The following is a 13,726-nucleotide window of genomic DNA, read 5'->3' as shown; positions in this document are numbered from 1 at the left end:
ACAATAACATCACATTATGCACAGGGCGTTGTCTCTCGGGGACCAATCAGATTGAAGACATGACGTCAGTGGCAGGGCGTTGTCTCTCGGGGACCAATCAGATTGAAGATATGATGTCGCCAGCAGGGCGTTGTCTCACTTGGACCAATCAGGTTGTAGACGTGACGTCACCGGAGTAGCAATCAAATGATCATTGTAAAATTTTGTTCAAACGGTGATACCCTTTCTAGCACTCAGGCTTGTGCGTATACCTCCTGTTTGGCGAACATGTGTCTAGATGAGTAAAGTGCGTGAAAAAAAACTTCCGCTGCTTGAAGCTGATGTAGACAGACTGTCTTCAAGGTAGATGTGTCGGAATTCATTCCCCGAAAATAATACTGTCAGCTCTTGTGATCGAAGGTGTAGTTTGCAGGGTATCTTGTTGTCGTCTCAAAGAATCTTTGTGACACATTCGTCGTTGAGAATTCCCCAATTGAGACGTCCACAAACTTGAGACTGTGGTAAGGGAACGGCTGAACACCAGTTGTTCAGACCGTAATTTTCATTGTTTACATTCTCTCTCTGGACTCTGGAGAACTTGGAGCACAATTGTCAAGGTGTCGATGGACTTGATCATCATGACTTCTCTGGAGTCTTGGGTGACCATCCTTGCTGCATCATTAATCTTGTCGACGAAATAGATTCAGTCCTGCACTAATTGAGGCGAGGTGTTCAGACATGAACTGCTGATCCCTCATCTGAGAGACGAATGCTGATTATTCTCTTTTCCTCGTTAGCAGGTTTGCTGAACTTTGTGATGAGAGTCTCGTTGACGGCTCTAATCAAAAAAAAAAAAAAATGCGCGTCGTAGTTGTGTTGAGCTGAGCAAGTCTCTTGTCGTCTACCTTGTAAGATTTGTTGAAGGTGGGACTGATGATTTATAAACTATATCGATGTCCGGTGCTCTGATGAAGGGCTCCATAAGATGAAGAGGGAAGCGACAAACATTGAATGATGGTACATGATGTTGCTGAAACTTGGTTGCCAACTTAAACACCGTAGATAACATCTCAGAAATCGTAGATATCGGAGGTAACGGCGTGAACGTAAGTGCATCAATGTCGTCATCCTTCATCATGTAAGTATTAGCTTCATTAGAGTCCCTGGATGGTGAAGTCCATAAGTCAAGTCCATTCGTGATCCATGATGTAACTTCAGAGTGCGAAAATAGTGCTTCCTCTTGATAATGTCTATCTTCATGCCTCCTTAAGTGAAACATTCATTCCGTGTTGATGATCCCTCCTATAAGAGTCCACGGGGTGATGATTGTTGACAGCGCCTTCGATGAACTGGGGAGAGTGACAAAGACCTTCTGTGTTGATGAGTGAACCTCACTGGTGTGAGTGCACTCACGCAAGTGTGACTTCTCACTGGTGCAAGTGCATTCACGCGAGCATGAATCCTCACTCCTGCGAGTGCATTTGACGTAGGTGGATCTCTCTGTCCGCACTGGAGCTAGGGAGACTGATGAAGATCCTCTTCTTTGATGAGTAGACCTGTGAGTGCACTAACCCATGCGGGTGCACTCACTTGGCATGGTTGGATCTCTCAACTGCAACGTGAAGAGGGGGACACTGATGACGATCCTCCAGTATGAGTGCCACTCTGGGTGAGTGCTCATGCTGAGCTGTAGTCAAACGATGATGACGAGTGCAGTCTTCTCTCCTCTTCTAAACATTGCTTGTAGCAACCATGCGGGTGCACTCACTTGGCATGGTTGGATCTCTCAACTGCAACGTGAAGAGGGGGACACTGATGACGATCCTCCAGTATGAGTGCCACTCTGGGTGAGTGCTCATGCTGAGCTGTAGTCAAACGATGATGACGAGTGCAGTCTTCTCTCCTCTTCTAAACATTGCTTGTAGCGATGGTTGAGCTGTAAAGTTGTCTACTGTTGATGAAGTCTGCATTGTCTGATGATTTTCCTCCGGGTTGAGAGGTAGAGAAGATACCGTTGGGGTAGATCTAGATGATGTCATCCGATGACTGTGTTGGCTGATATCTTCCTGTAGAATCAACAATGGTTCATTGAAGATAAGTCGTTTTCTTCTCCAAACAATTTCTGCGATGATTTCAAAGAAGATGATTTCGTCTCCAATGATCTAGACTTCTTTGGTTGAGATGGCCCTGCTTCTGAGGAAGATCTCTTCTGAGATACAGGGGATGACACGACGGACCCCAGACATAGTCCCGGAGAAACGCCAGAAGTTTCACTGGAATGAATCTCAGTAGATGTAGTTAACAAATTACCCAAAGGAAAATCACTTGTTTTAGACATGACAAATGCAAGCCGCCATTGCTTGTCCCTAGCATGTCTGTAAACAGACCGTGTATAGAGAGTAAATTCTGAATCAGACAATTCTATGCAAAATTTACAATGATTATTAGAACATATGGGTTTGCACGTCGGGCAAATTAAATGAGGATTAACCGCCGACAGTCGCAATCTACATAGCAGACACGATTTCATCGAGACTAAGCAATCAGTGTGAGTCAGGATGAGGAAAAATAAGGAGAATAGACCCATTTCACACAAATGGGGAGTACATCTATCAGTATACATAAGGGGAATAAGAAGAAGACAAAGTCATCAATACTCCCTGCAATGGCAAAATACTCTTAATGGGTATGTCTACTAATTATGATTACAGTATGTCAATGTTTTGGTGTCCATATGGCAGAGCAGAAAGAGAGAATTGTAATGTTTTACAGTTCTGCTCCGGAACTGAACACTACCACCAAATTCACTTGAGGTCAAATTTGTTTTGTTGCCATGGTAATGCAAATCATATTTTATTCAGAAATCCAAACCTACCAGAAGGCACTACTATACCACCAGACCTATCTATGTGCCAAGTTTGGTAGAGAAATGGTGAACTTCTTAGGGTTCTGCTCCGGCAAAGAGCACAACCACCAATTTCAGTCTAAGTCAAACTTGTCATGGAAACCACAAAAAATCAAATTCACACACTTATGGAAACCCCAAAAGACACATCTAGGGATCAAGGGAAACATGGCAAATGTGTGAACCAAGTTTGACATAGCTAAAGTTAGGGAGATCTGCTCTGGATAAGATAACATCCTCAAAGCTATAGCTTATGTCATGTTTACATGGAAAACGCAAAAACTATAATTCACATCTTGGTTTTATCCTAAAAAGGCACTTCTAGGGATCATGCTTGATATGTGTATCAAGTTTTATGAAACTAGCATGTATAATTTTGCAGATCTGCTCCAGACAAGATGACGTCCTCATAGTCAAAGCCTAAGTCATTTTTCCATGGATGCTATAAAAAATAAATAAATAAAATTCATATCTAGGTCTAGATAGCCCAAAAAGGCACATCTAGGGATCATGCTAGACATCTGTACAAAGTTTGATTAAACTATCACGAATAGTTTAGGAGATATGTTTTGGACAATGTATATCCCATGCAACCTTGTTTTTGCAGGGGACAAATGTCTCAGACTAAAAATTCTGCAGAAATGACAGTATCAGGTAGTCAGGCTCAGTGACTTGGTTGACACATGTCACAATATCCCAACAGCATGGACCGGTGCTCATACTGTTGATCACTGGACTGTCTGCTTCAGACGAAATTATTTACAGATTGTCGCCACATAGCTGGAATATGAGTATAGCATTAAACCAATAACCGTAGAAAGAAAGATACTAATTTGATACACTATAAAAACTACCAATGATTAAGGACCTCAGTAATTTTCTTTTAGATTTTAACAACTGACCACACTGGAAAGAAGTGAGGTTATGCAGTGATAACTCAAAGGTATTCACATGGAAGCATTAATATCAATATAAACAGGTGTAAATATCTCATGTAGGTTTGCCTGTTCAAATTCCAGGCTAATAATATTGAGAATCTTAAGAAAGGAAAACTGGGTTAGGGTGAACAAAAAACAAGAAAGGTTTGGCTTTTAACATGTGGATGATGTAAGGTAATACAATTGCACAATGACATAGTTTTTATGATATTAGTGATTTTACCTGTTTTGTTTCAAGTCCAATCCGAGATCTCCAGTGCTGAAGAAATCCATCAATTCTTTTCTCTAAGAATTGAAGCTGTGGGTTCCTTTTATTCTTGTTTTGATGGTCCTTCAACGGAAAATTCAATATCAAGTCTTTTCCTGAGGGCATTGGGATAGCTTAGTGATTAGAGAGCTTACTCTTCTCATCAAACATCCTGGTTCACTTCCCCACATGGGTACCATGTCTGAAGTCCATGACTGGTGCCCCGTCCCCTACTTCATGATACTGATAAAAAATGTGTGTGTGTGGGGTGTGTGTGTGTGTGAGTGTGTGTGTGTGTGTGTGTGTGCATGTGTGCGTGCGTGCGTGCGTGCGTGAGTGTGAGTGTGTGTGTGAGGGTGGGTGGGTAGGGGAAGAGGCGAAGGAGGGTGTGTTGCTTGGGAGACAAGGGGAAATGAGCATCTGACTTAAACTTTGGGGAGTTTCATTTATGAGAAAGAAACAAACAATAGTCTCACTGGTAGACCGATGCTACTAATAACTATAAAAAATACCAGACAGACTTTCAATCATATACTTTTTGTGGCAGATAATTTTATGTTTTTCAAACAATCTGAAATATTTAGACTGATGTGATTTCAGTAAACTTCTTATATATGTAATACCAAATAAGGTCCTGTTACATAACTGTAAAATATCATGCTAGTTAATGTTAATGTTTCTTTGGCAATTGGAGGAAATAAAAAAAGACCTGTCTGTACATCCATCAAGTTATCATGTACCCATGACTTTCATGATCTTCCTCTATAGTATAATAAATTTGGTAGCAGTGACATATGAGCAATGCCAAGTTGATGATAAGCAGTCTCACTGCCTGTACCACTCAGTCACCTCGTATGACACGATACTAGGTCTGGTGTCTGGCATTGTCAGTATTTTCAGTTCATGGGTCTTATGCTGGGTATTTCATGTTGCTATGTTTGCATAATGGTTTTGGTGTACAGATGGTGTGTACAGACGGTGTGTACAATGATTGGAATTTGCCTATTCTCACATTACTGCTGCAAGAATGGAGCAAATGTGCACACCACCACATTCACGGAATGAAAATAATCACACTGATAGCCATTCTAATCTCACTGAATGGAAAAAAAATCACATAGGCAAAGAGTCCTTACCAAGGCTAGCTTGACATTATCTCGAACATGAAGCTTGTCTTCTTCATTCACAGGAACATCATCAGCAGAATCAAGGAAGGCAAGCAAGCCACTAGGCTGAAATAGGATGTTGACTTAAAACAATCTAAATGTCATGTCATGGAAAGTACACTTCCAGTAAAAACACAGTTTTTCGTATTATGTTGAAATACATTACCAAGTTAATAAATGTTCCATTCTTTCCCTTTCCATCTTGTATAATGAATGTAATTAATGTTCTGTAAATACTACGGAGAGGGTATTCTAAGTTGTATAACTTGTAACCAATCCTTTTCTCATGAATAAAATATGTTTAAAAACAAAATGCCTGTCATGCCATGTGTAAAGTATATAGTAAGAATCATCAGAAGATGACATATCCACCCGGCCCCCACATGTTTGAAAGGACAAATAATCTGAGAGTTACTCATTGTTTTTGTCAGACTAAGTTTGAATTGTTTCCATTGAATTCATGAAAATTATAAATGCCATATATCTGTAACCAACAAAGTCATACATCTGCCAAGATCTGTTGAAAGTTTTTGTTTTTGAAATGGTTTTCGAGTTGGGCTCTGGGAATGAAGCCCACCCCTCCAAGTCTGAAACGTTTCCATGGAAACCAAGAAAATAATACATCACAAAAACGTTTAAAAACCAAAAGGAACCACTTTGGGGTCTGCCACACATATCTAGAAAGTTTTACTAACAGATATAAAGAAGTTTTTGAGTTCTGCTCTGAAAATGAAACACACCTCTCACTTTTGAAACTAAGTCCGAAACGTTTCCATGGAAACGGAGAAAATAAGAAATCCCAAAAACCTGCACATAGTAAAAGGCACTACTTTAGGTTCTGATTGATATATCTACCAAGTTTTGCAGAAAAATATTGAATGGTTTTCGAGTTGTGCTCCGGAAATGAAGACCATCCCTCCATTTTGAGACCAAGTCCAAAACGTTTCCATGGAAACCGAAAAAATAATAAATCACAAAAATCTGTACACAGCGAAAGGCACCACTTTGGGGGCTGCCACACATATCTATCATGTTTTACTGACAGATATTAACAAGTTTCTGAGTTCTGCTCTGGAAACGAAAAACACCTCTGACTTTTGAGACTGAAACGTTTACATGGAAACCGATAAAACACCAAAATGTTCCATGGAAAAACAAAAAAAATAAAAATGCCAAAACTGTGTAAATAGCAAAAGGCACAACTATAGGTTGAGATTATTGTATGTATCAAGTTAGGTCTAAAAACATTGAACGGTTTCTGAGTTAGGCTCCGGAAACAAAATGATTAGGGACGGATGGAAGGATGAGGCGTTGACTATATCCCCCCGCATTACATGACAGGGGGATAAAAATCGTGAATACAACCACATGTTCGAGTTGCAGATTGTTTTGCTATCTATATATTGATTGTGAACAACTGATTGAGTGTGTTGGACCTTTTGTTCTTTGTCTGATGTTCAATCAATCATGTGAAATGATGAACAAAGCAGAAACATAGTTCCCATATACTACTTTGTGCACCTTATTTTCAATCATAGCATGACCTATTTGATCATATTTGGGGAAGAGGTGTTTGGGCTTGTAAACAGTATGTGTCCATAGATAGATCTATCTGGACAGACCCAGAAGCAAATATTCAGCAGCTAATCTGCAGAAATTCTCAGTAGAATTGCCCTCTTCAAATCTGTACACCATCCTAAAATGACAGAATTTATGGATTTTTTTTTTAATCAACCTTGCCAATTTATTTGTGGAATCTTAATTTGACCGGCACTACTTAGCATTCATTGTGTCCATCCATCTTTCCATCCTTTCATCCCGAAACTTTGTCTGAAGCATATCTCTCAAAATTTACATACTAGGTTCACCTAAGTTGACTAACTTGTTAATTATTACCCATTGATGTTTATTTTGGGTTTTGTTTTTTTTTCAGAATTTAATTTTTTCTGTTTCCATGGAAACAAATTTTGTTTTGTGCTGTTTCCATGGAAACACAACTTAGTGCCAAATGTGTCAAAAGCTTACATACTAGGTTCACCAAACTTTAGGTGCATGTTAATCATTACCCACAGATGTTCCTTTTGCTGTGTTGAAGGTTTTCTGAATTTTTTTCTTCTGCTGTTTACATCGAAATATGACTTAATTAATCATTTCACGGCAAAACTATTATCTAACATGAATATAAAGTTTGACAGAGTCAAGCGAAAAGTCTTGTGAGCTCTGTCACATTTATATATATATATATATATATATATATATATATATATATATATATATATCAACATCAGTACTTCCATATCGGAAAGAGGGAAGCGGGGCTATGTGAGCTGAGCTCAATTCTACACTTTCTGACTTAGTCTCAAAAGTGTTTTTCGTTTCAAAAACTTCCTAATATCTGTCAGTAAAACTTGGTAAATATGTGTGGCAGACCCAAAGTGGTGCCTTTTGATATTTACAGGTTCTTGTGATATATCATTTTCCGGGTTTCCATGAAAAAAATTCTTTATCTCAAAATGGAGAGATTTGACAGAGTTTGGCACCAGGGCATTTTTTCACAAACTTCATGCTTACAGTATAAGGGGTACTCTCTTAGAATGGTTTGAAAGTTATCTAGGCAACAGAATGCAGAGAGTGGTAATACATGGTTACAGTTCAGATATTAGAACAGTGGAAGCTGGTGTTCCCCAAGGTTCCATTTTAGGTCCGCTTCTGTTTATCATGTATATTAATGACATTGTTGACAGTATAGATAGCAACATTCACCTTTTTGCAGATGATGCATCAATATATATGATAATAGATGATCAAGTCAGAGCAGTCTCAATTATAAACAGAGATTTGGCAAAAAATAAATTCAGATTGGGCTAAAAATAGGCAAGTTAATTTTAATCCCGGTAAGACTGAGAGTATAACATTCACTCGAAAAACGAAAAACTATGTCAGGCCGAACTTATTAATGAATGGCAAAATGATTAAAGAAGTTGACAATCATGAATATCTAGGAATTACAGGTCAAAGCAATTGTTCTTGGAAAGTTCATACAGGTGACATGTTAAAGAAAATCAGTCCAATGATCAATTGTAAGAGAAGTTTGAAATACCGTTTATCTCGGTAAACTCTAAACACCTTATATAACTCTTTATCTTACCACTTTCTGATTACTGGTGTCATGTCTGAGATAACTGTACGACTGAACAGGCAAACTTACTGGAGACCTTGCATTTAGACGCCTTAAGATCCATATGTGGCACGGTTCGTGGCTAAAGTCATGATAAACTATACAGGGAAACCAATTATAGCACTGAAAGAAAGACAGCACCTCTCTAAGCTAATAACATGTTATAAAATGTGTTATCGTCTGACTCCAGACTATTCCAACAACCTTGTACCAGGAAGAGTATTTGAACAAAGCAACTATAATCTTAGGAATAGTACTTCTATTAAAAATATTAACTGTAGAGCACAAAGATATTCACAATCGTTTCTACCAAGTGCTATTATGTCGTGGAATTCATTGCCTGATGGTAAAACTAAACTCGCTAAAACTCATTGCCTGATGGATTTGTTAATGCTGTTTCCCTCAGTCAATTTAAAACAATGATAAACCCAACAGGAACTCATAACTACTTTGATTTGAATGTTGGAACAAGATCATCCACTGTAGCCTATAGCTCGGCTGTAGTGATCTAAACGTGGACAGATATAACCGGCACATATCAGAAACATACAAGTGTTCATGCGGTCATGATAACGAAGACATTCTCCACTATCTCCTTAATTGTCAGAACTATGTGAATCTAAGGTCAAACATGTATTTTTATACTCAAGGATTTGATATATGACAAACGTATATGGTAGGGATGTCAACTTCTTATTTATTGTTTTCACAATGTTTCTGTGCTATTCCTTGCCCCTTCGTCAGGTGGATGATGCTAAAACAACTTTATATGGCAATGGTGCACTGAATAACAAAATAAATAGTGACATTCTCAACTCATTACACCACTTCAGTTCAAAAAGTAACATAAGCATTAACATAAGCTTCTTGGCTTGTTCGCCTATCCAGATTTCAACACATTTTTAAATAAAACTATGTTTAAACCAAATGGAGGGATGGGCTTCTTTTCTGGAGCAGAACCCCAAAACCGTTCCATATTTTCCTGCAAAACGTTGTAGATATACCAGTAAGAACCTAAAGTGGTGACTTTAGCTATTTAAAGGTTTTTGTGACTTAGTATTTTCTTGGTTTCCATGGAGACATTTCAGACTTAGTCTCAAAAGTGGGAGGTGTGTTTCGTTTCCTGAGCACATCTCAAAAACTTGTATATATGGTCCCCTCAACCTCCTTTCAACAGGGTGTAATCATAATATCTTCCTCTACACAGACAGTAAAGCAACAGATGAGCTGGACAAGTTCGGACATGAAAGAGTGCTACATTTCTTTAGGTGTAGTTAATCATGAATATTATGACTTCCAAGGTTTTAGCATTTCTATCAAAATACACCATTTTGGCTTACAAGGCAATCATACATCAGAAAAATATCCCCATCTTCCCAAGAGGTATACATGATGTGTGATTAGGTTCATGCAAATTGAACTGGCATGCTTGGATAGTTTATTCCCATGAAGGCAACTTATAAAAACGCAGCAAGTGATGCATGATGCTGTGGTAGAAGTTGGAGAACATAAGACTTTTCTTGTAATTACAAGTATCTTGGGTCTGCTGTAACAAAATTACACTGATTCCATACTTTTTCTTTGTTTTTGTTACACTTTGCTTTTTGAGATTTGCAAACCAAGTTTTCAAGACCTTGTAACATTAGAAATACTAATTTCATTCTTAAAAAATGCTCAGCTTCAAAAGTGAAATGTTTTAATTCATGCCTATGGAAAGAGAAAAAAAAATATGTTGATTGTGATAAGCAGCATCTGTCACTGAGAAAACTCAACATCTGTTGTACAGACACCTATGTGTCTGGCTGCCTGTCTGCTAATCACAGTATTCAATACACAACTTCAATCACTGTCCACATACAATTTGAAGTTAACACCTATCAGGACATACAGCATAAACCAAACACATTGATTTATGATCAGCAGAATGTGTCACCCACTGAGACCCACATCATGTCTGCCTGTCTGCTAATGACAATACACAATGGACAACTTCAATCACTGACCACATGCAATTTGAAATTCACACCAATCGCGCTTCTAAGCCATAAACAAAGTGCCGTCTAAGCATATTGGTTAATGAACCAGTGGCCAATGACAAGGTTTAGTATTGCGGCTGCTTTGTTTCAGGGGAGTAAAACCAAAGTACAAAATATTGCACTTTTGATTTGCAAGCATACACTTATAATTTTGTTTATTTGGGTTTTTTTCACAATCACCAATGCATTTTATATATCATAACAAGTGATAACTGTGTTTTAATTATGTTTGATTATTTGGTTGCATCTGACCTTTAAATATCTAGTCTGTCAGTCATAATCATAAAATATAAGTACTTCAAGTTTCTGTCATTAAAAGAGCAACTTCCTATCTAAATAGTTAATATGTCCTTTTATTCACCCTCTGTATGTGAGTATTCAATGTTTTTATAAGTCTCATTAAAAAGATAAAAGAGAATTTAATCTATTTAATAACACAGAGTTATCGATGTTTTTCCAAAATTTTTGAAGTCAAAGTTGATGAATAACTTTGTTGTATTTATTATAACAGGACTTTTTTCTGGACCATTTTGGGGGGGGACCTTTTTCACCAATAACTTTTTCCCCAAGGACTTTTGTACTTTGATGAATGAGAGTTTCCAACCATGCAGTAGTTCACCATCTCAGTATTCGTTGATTGGATTGAATGTCAATGAAAAAAAAATGAGCTTGTATTTACAAAACGCAACATCTTATACACAAACAGAGCCAGTAACATATTGGCAAATGAACCAGCCAATGAAAGTTTTCATCACACTCGAGTGCACAGCAACCTGCTCTGACTGGCTCCTGTCTCACGGCTGCTTCATTTCTAGCATAGCAAGCCCAAGTACAAAATATTGCACATGTGATTTGCAATTTGATAAGTTTGTTTATTTGGGTTGTTGCATAATCAGCAATGTATATTATATATCATGAATAAATGATAATTGTGTTTCAATTATCCTTTTTGGGGGGGGTTGCATCTAAACACTAATAAATGTCAGCTTCTGCACTAACCAGTATTCTTCTGAGTAGTCCCATTGCAGTAGGATGTCCCGTGACCCATAAACCCACCAGGTGACGACTCAGCTGTCTGCAACATGAAAGTGCAAGTGATAAAATAACAGACTGACAGTCTTACAGTCACTGGCTAAATCACAGAGGCCAAGGAAACCAGGTGTTGATAAAGCCACAGGTAAATTGTTGGTTTAAATGATGCACAGTCAGTGCTTTCTGACAATATTATATTTTGAATAAACCATGCAAATGTAATACTTCAAGTTAATGCCGGACTATATTCAGCATGTGTAGCAGTGTATACAAACCTCAAAAGGTTATGAGTTTTTTGAAGAAAGTCCTCCTTGGGGAACATATAGGCATTTTTATGTCCATTAGATATCCCATGACAGTTGTAACTATTTTTGGTAACAAACTATTTAAACAAACATTGTCACTAAGGCGACATAATCCACGCCGCATATTAACAAATCAAACTTTAAAGGAAATGAAAGTGAAGGTCATGGATTAAGATGAAGTAAAATGTCACCAAAATCATTACTCTCAAACTCTGTTGATATCTTGCACTGTAGTTGTTCAAACACAAAAATATACTGAAGAGTCACTTAGACCTTGACCAGTGTATGAAACTCCTAAAAAACAGTCGCCATGACCTTGAAAATTAAATGAAGGTCACCAAATTCAATTGGACCCTGCATCTTCCCTAGATAAAGCATGCTACTGAATATGAAGAAAATCCAGTGAATGGTTCTTGAGGTATCTTGCTGACAAGTCCCCTTGCAACCTTTAGATCAAGGTCAAGGTCACCAAACCTAACTGAGACCTTTCATTTACTGTGATAAACCTAGATACCAAATATGAAAAGAATCTAGTATACAGTTCTTAAGATATTCCAATCCATACGTACATACTGCAGACAAAGACAAAGGATCGAGAAGAGGATCCCAAGGTGCCTGGGATGAGTCAGACTGCCAAGATCCCAGGGAATATGCCGAAACAGGAATCCCCAACACACCCTGAGGGAGCGAGGTAACCGGCAGCGTTCACATACCCTCAGCAGGTGTGCCAGTGGCCACTTGTGGGTGCCGGCAAGCTGGATATTGCGCTGGAGGTGAGGCTTTGGGCAGTTGTAGCTGAGCCAGTAGAGAGGCCAACCGCAAACTCCAGTCTCAAGCTAGGCGCTTCCCCAGGGGTAATTCCTGACCTGGAGCCTAAGCCAGAGGAATGGGGGCCCCAGATGACCCTGACCCGCCACTAACAGGTACAGATCTCCTAATGGAGGTCAGACATTGCCTCCGAGATGAGAGAGCGGAAGGAGGAAATCTGCTGCTGCACATAAATCACTAAGTGTTAACGATGCTGGAGCATAGAGGAGTGCTGAAGCAGAAGGGGAGAGAGAAAAGGGGGATTTTTCCTTAGTTTGTTTGCCCCCAGCACTAACTGCAGAAGAAGCATTCTTTTTGCCCCAGCCATTTCTAGAGGGTGGGTCCTTTTCCCATATGTCCCCAGCAGATTGTTGTTGTAAACAAGGGTCATCAGAAGATGACATATTCCCCCAACCCCACATATTTGAAAGGACAAATCATCTGACAGTTACTTGAAGTTTGAATCTGTCTCATATATCTGCCAAAATCTGTTGAAAGATATCAAATGGTTTTCAGGTTGTGCTCATCCCTCCCTTTTGAGACAAAGTCCGAATTGTTTCCATGGAAATAAGGTAAAATAAAAATGCCAAAAATATGTAAATAGCAAAAGGCACTTTTGGGGGTCTAGTTCAGTTTTGTAGTAAGATATTAAGAAGTTTTCAAGTTGTGCTCTGGAAATGAATCCCTTCCCTCCCTTTAAGTTCGAATTGTCTCCATGGAAACCCAGAAAATGATAGTCACAAAAATCTGTAAATAGCAAAAGGCACCACTTTGGGGTCTACCACACATATCTACCAAGTTTTGCTGAACGATATTAAGAAGTTTTCAAGTTGTGCTCTGGAAACGAAGCCCTTCCCTCCATTTTGAGACTAAGTCCAAATTGTCTCCATGGAAACTGGAAAACATTAAAATGACAAAAATCTGTAAATAGCAAAAGGCACCACTTTGTGGTCTGCCTCACATATCTGCAGAGTGCAAAGATATTAAAACATTTTTGACGTTTTCTTTGCTCCGAAAACAAAGCCCATCCCTCCCTTTTGAGACTAAGTTTGAATCGTTTCCATGAAAACTGGGAAAATGATAAATGACAAAAATCTGTAAGTATCAAAATGCACCACTTTAGAGTCTGTCTC

The 13,726-nt window shown here is 38.6% G+C and overlaps 1 protein-coding gene across 1 annotated transcript in view; it reads right to left on the bottom strand.

Annotated features, from left to right (window-relative positions):
* The window catches only part of LOC137298857 (dnaJ homolog subfamily C member 13-like), a 318,010-nt gene that overhangs the window by 170,616 nt on the left and 133,668 nt on the right, over positions 1-13,726 (bottom strand). The window contains exons 20-22 of the mRNA XM_067831190.1: positions 11,449-11,524; positions 5,206-5,301; positions 4,046-4,153 (exon numbers count right to left, since the gene is read on the bottom strand). Coding sequence (XP_067687291.1) covers positions 4,046-4,153; positions 5,206-5,301; positions 11,449-11,524 — 280 coding nt within the window. The remainder of the gene's footprint in view (positions 1-4,045; positions 4,154-5,205; positions 5,302-11,448; positions 11,525-13,726) is intronic.

Source organism: Haliotis asinina, chromosome 10, assembly GCF_037392515.1.
Source record: "Haliotis asinina isolate JCU_RB_2024 chromosome 10, JCU_Hal_asi_v2, whole genome shotgun sequence".
Classification (NCBI taxonomy): Eukaryota; Metazoa; Mollusca; class Gastropoda; order Lepetellida; family Haliotidae; genus Haliotis; species Haliotis asinina.
This window is presented reverse-complemented; position numbering and strand designations above follow the sequence as displayed.